The sequence below is a fragment of the Sinocyclocheilus anshuiensis genome, unplaced genomic scaffold, assembly GCF_001515605.1.
Source record: "Sinocyclocheilus anshuiensis isolate Anshui unplaced genomic scaffold, SAMN03320099.WGS_v1.1 scaffold391, whole genome shotgun sequence".
NCBI lineage: Eukaryota > Metazoa > Chordata > Actinopteri > Cypriniformes > Cyprinidae > Sinocyclocheilus > Sinocyclocheilus anshuiensis.
Window position 1 is genome coordinate 559760 of NW_015548229.1, and position 2124 is coordinate 561883.

Here is a 2124-nt window from a genome sequence, read left to right on the forward strand (position 1 = left end):
AAAAAAAATATATATATATATATATATATATATATGATGCAAATATAGAATTACATATATTGAAATATATACGATTACATGATTTACATAATTTATAATTAGCATTAAACAGATCAAGTTGTATCTCAGTCAAAACCATATTAAGGCATTTTAATCAATATTTTGCTGTAAAATTAGGACCTAAATTGCCACATACAAATCAATGAAACATTCATGTAAATGAATAATCTGAATGAACTAACTCACTAAAATGAATCAGACTTACCAAAACAAACACAGTGTGACCAGTTTAGTCTGAATTGTAAATGACTGACTCTTGTGAGCCTTTTAACAAATCTAGTTATTGGAGAAAAACAAAAATACTCACGAAGTCTGGTCTGAATGAAACTGATCAGTTTCTGACATCTTTCTGACAAGTCGATTCCAGGCTTTTATTCCATGTGTGGCAACTTTGAAGCCATTTCTATGCTACCACACTCCTAAAAGACAAAATTACAAAGTTATAATTTACAAGAATTATATTTTGGACCAACAACATTGATCACTCATCCTGCACTGAAAAAAGGAATAAAGAACACATTTTATTTTTGAAAGACACTGTAATTACTTGTGCAATTTCCTACTTTCTGAGAAGAAATTGCACTTTCTGAGTGGAAATTGTTATTTTCAGCGTAGTCAAGATTTTATCCAAACAAATGCTCGGAATGAGAATGTCCCTGAAAAACTAGCAAGTAGTGGAATTATCTGTAATTTAAAAATAGTTTTTTTCCCCCACCTTATAACAAATGTTTTTTTTTAATTATGAATGAAATAACAAACCACTTTTAACAGATTTGAATGTTTTAAGACATATTATCGAGCAAAAGCCTGTAGGAAGCACTGCTTCGCCTCTATAGTGTCAGGTATCTCTGTGACATTCAGAATGCATGACTATCACAGAGCTGTGTTCAGCTTGATTTGCACCATGCTGATGATACCATTTCATTCGTCTGTCTCTGTCTCCATAGTGATCGTGGTATTGTTTGCGGCCCTGCGGCGTCAAAAGAAAAAGGAGCCCCTGATCATCTCAAAAGAAGACGTCAGGGACAACGTGGTCAGCTACAACGACGAGGGCGGCGGAGAGGAGGACACGCAGGCCTTCGACATCGGAACCCTGCGGAACCCCGAGGTCATCGACACCAACAAACTCCGCCGGGACATAATGCCCGAAATGCTGTTCCCCTTCCGCCGCTCGTCTCCCATCAAAAATAACACGGATGTGAGGGACTTTATCAACGGACGGCTGCAGGAAAACGACTCAGATCCCACAGCGCCGCCTTATGACTCCTTGGCTACCTATGCCTACGAAGGCAATGGCTCTTTGGCGGAGTCCCTCAGCTCTCTAGAATCAGCCGCCACCGAGGGGGACCAAGAGTTTGAATATCTGAGTCACTGGGGTCCACAGTTCAAAAAACTGGCAGATATGTATATAGGGCAGGAGTCCCAGAGAGAGACTTAAAGTAGATATGCAACACAGCACACTTAAATATATCTCAGAGCACTAAATTAACACATACGTACTGAAGTCTCCCTCTGTTCTCTGCTGTGTAACGCATATAGACAAATTTACGAAGACTTGAACATCGCGCTCAACTACTGGGAACTCTTTACATAGACATTCTCTTTTCTCTTTGTTTACTTTAACTTTGTTCTCTTCTTCTGGTCTCTCTCTCACTCTTTCTCTCTCTTTTTTCCCCCCCCGCCCCCCAAAAGAATCAGTAAAGATGCCTTTTAAGATTTAGGGATTTGTTGTAATCAATGGTGTGGACAATGTGTTTTATAACCAAGGTGAGTGATAGTAGCTTTATACACTATCGATGTTTATGGCTAAAAAACCTGACGGAAATATATAAAAAAAAAAAAAGCTTAGCTTTTATTGCAGACAAGTCTAAAATAGGTGCAGTATGTGTATAATATGTTTTACAAGTATGACCATTATTTAAACTACTTGATATCTCTGTTTAAGAGGCAGTTTTCCTGTGGAAGGTTTATATGGGTTCTGTCAAACTGTGGATTCATTTCAGAACATAGAGTTAGAGCTGTACAATGAATTGTGTTCTTGTAGAATATCAGTCATTCTGTTCA

General features: G+C 37.9%; 1 protein-coding gene across 1 annotated transcript in view; it reads left to right on the top strand.

Annotated features, from left to right (window-relative positions):
- Positions 1 to 1711, top strand: part of cdh10b (cadherin 10, type 2b (T2-cadherin)) — a 56804-nt gene extending 55093 nt beyond the window's left edge. Inside the window, exon 12 of the mRNA XM_016441690.1 lies at positions 1008 to 1711. Within this exon, the coding sequence (XP_016297176.1) occupies positions 1008 to 1498 (491 nt within the window). The 3' untranslated portion in view covers positions 1499 to 1711. The remainder of the gene's footprint in view (positions 1 to 1007) is intronic.
- Positions 1712 to 2124: the final 413 nt, after the last annotated feature.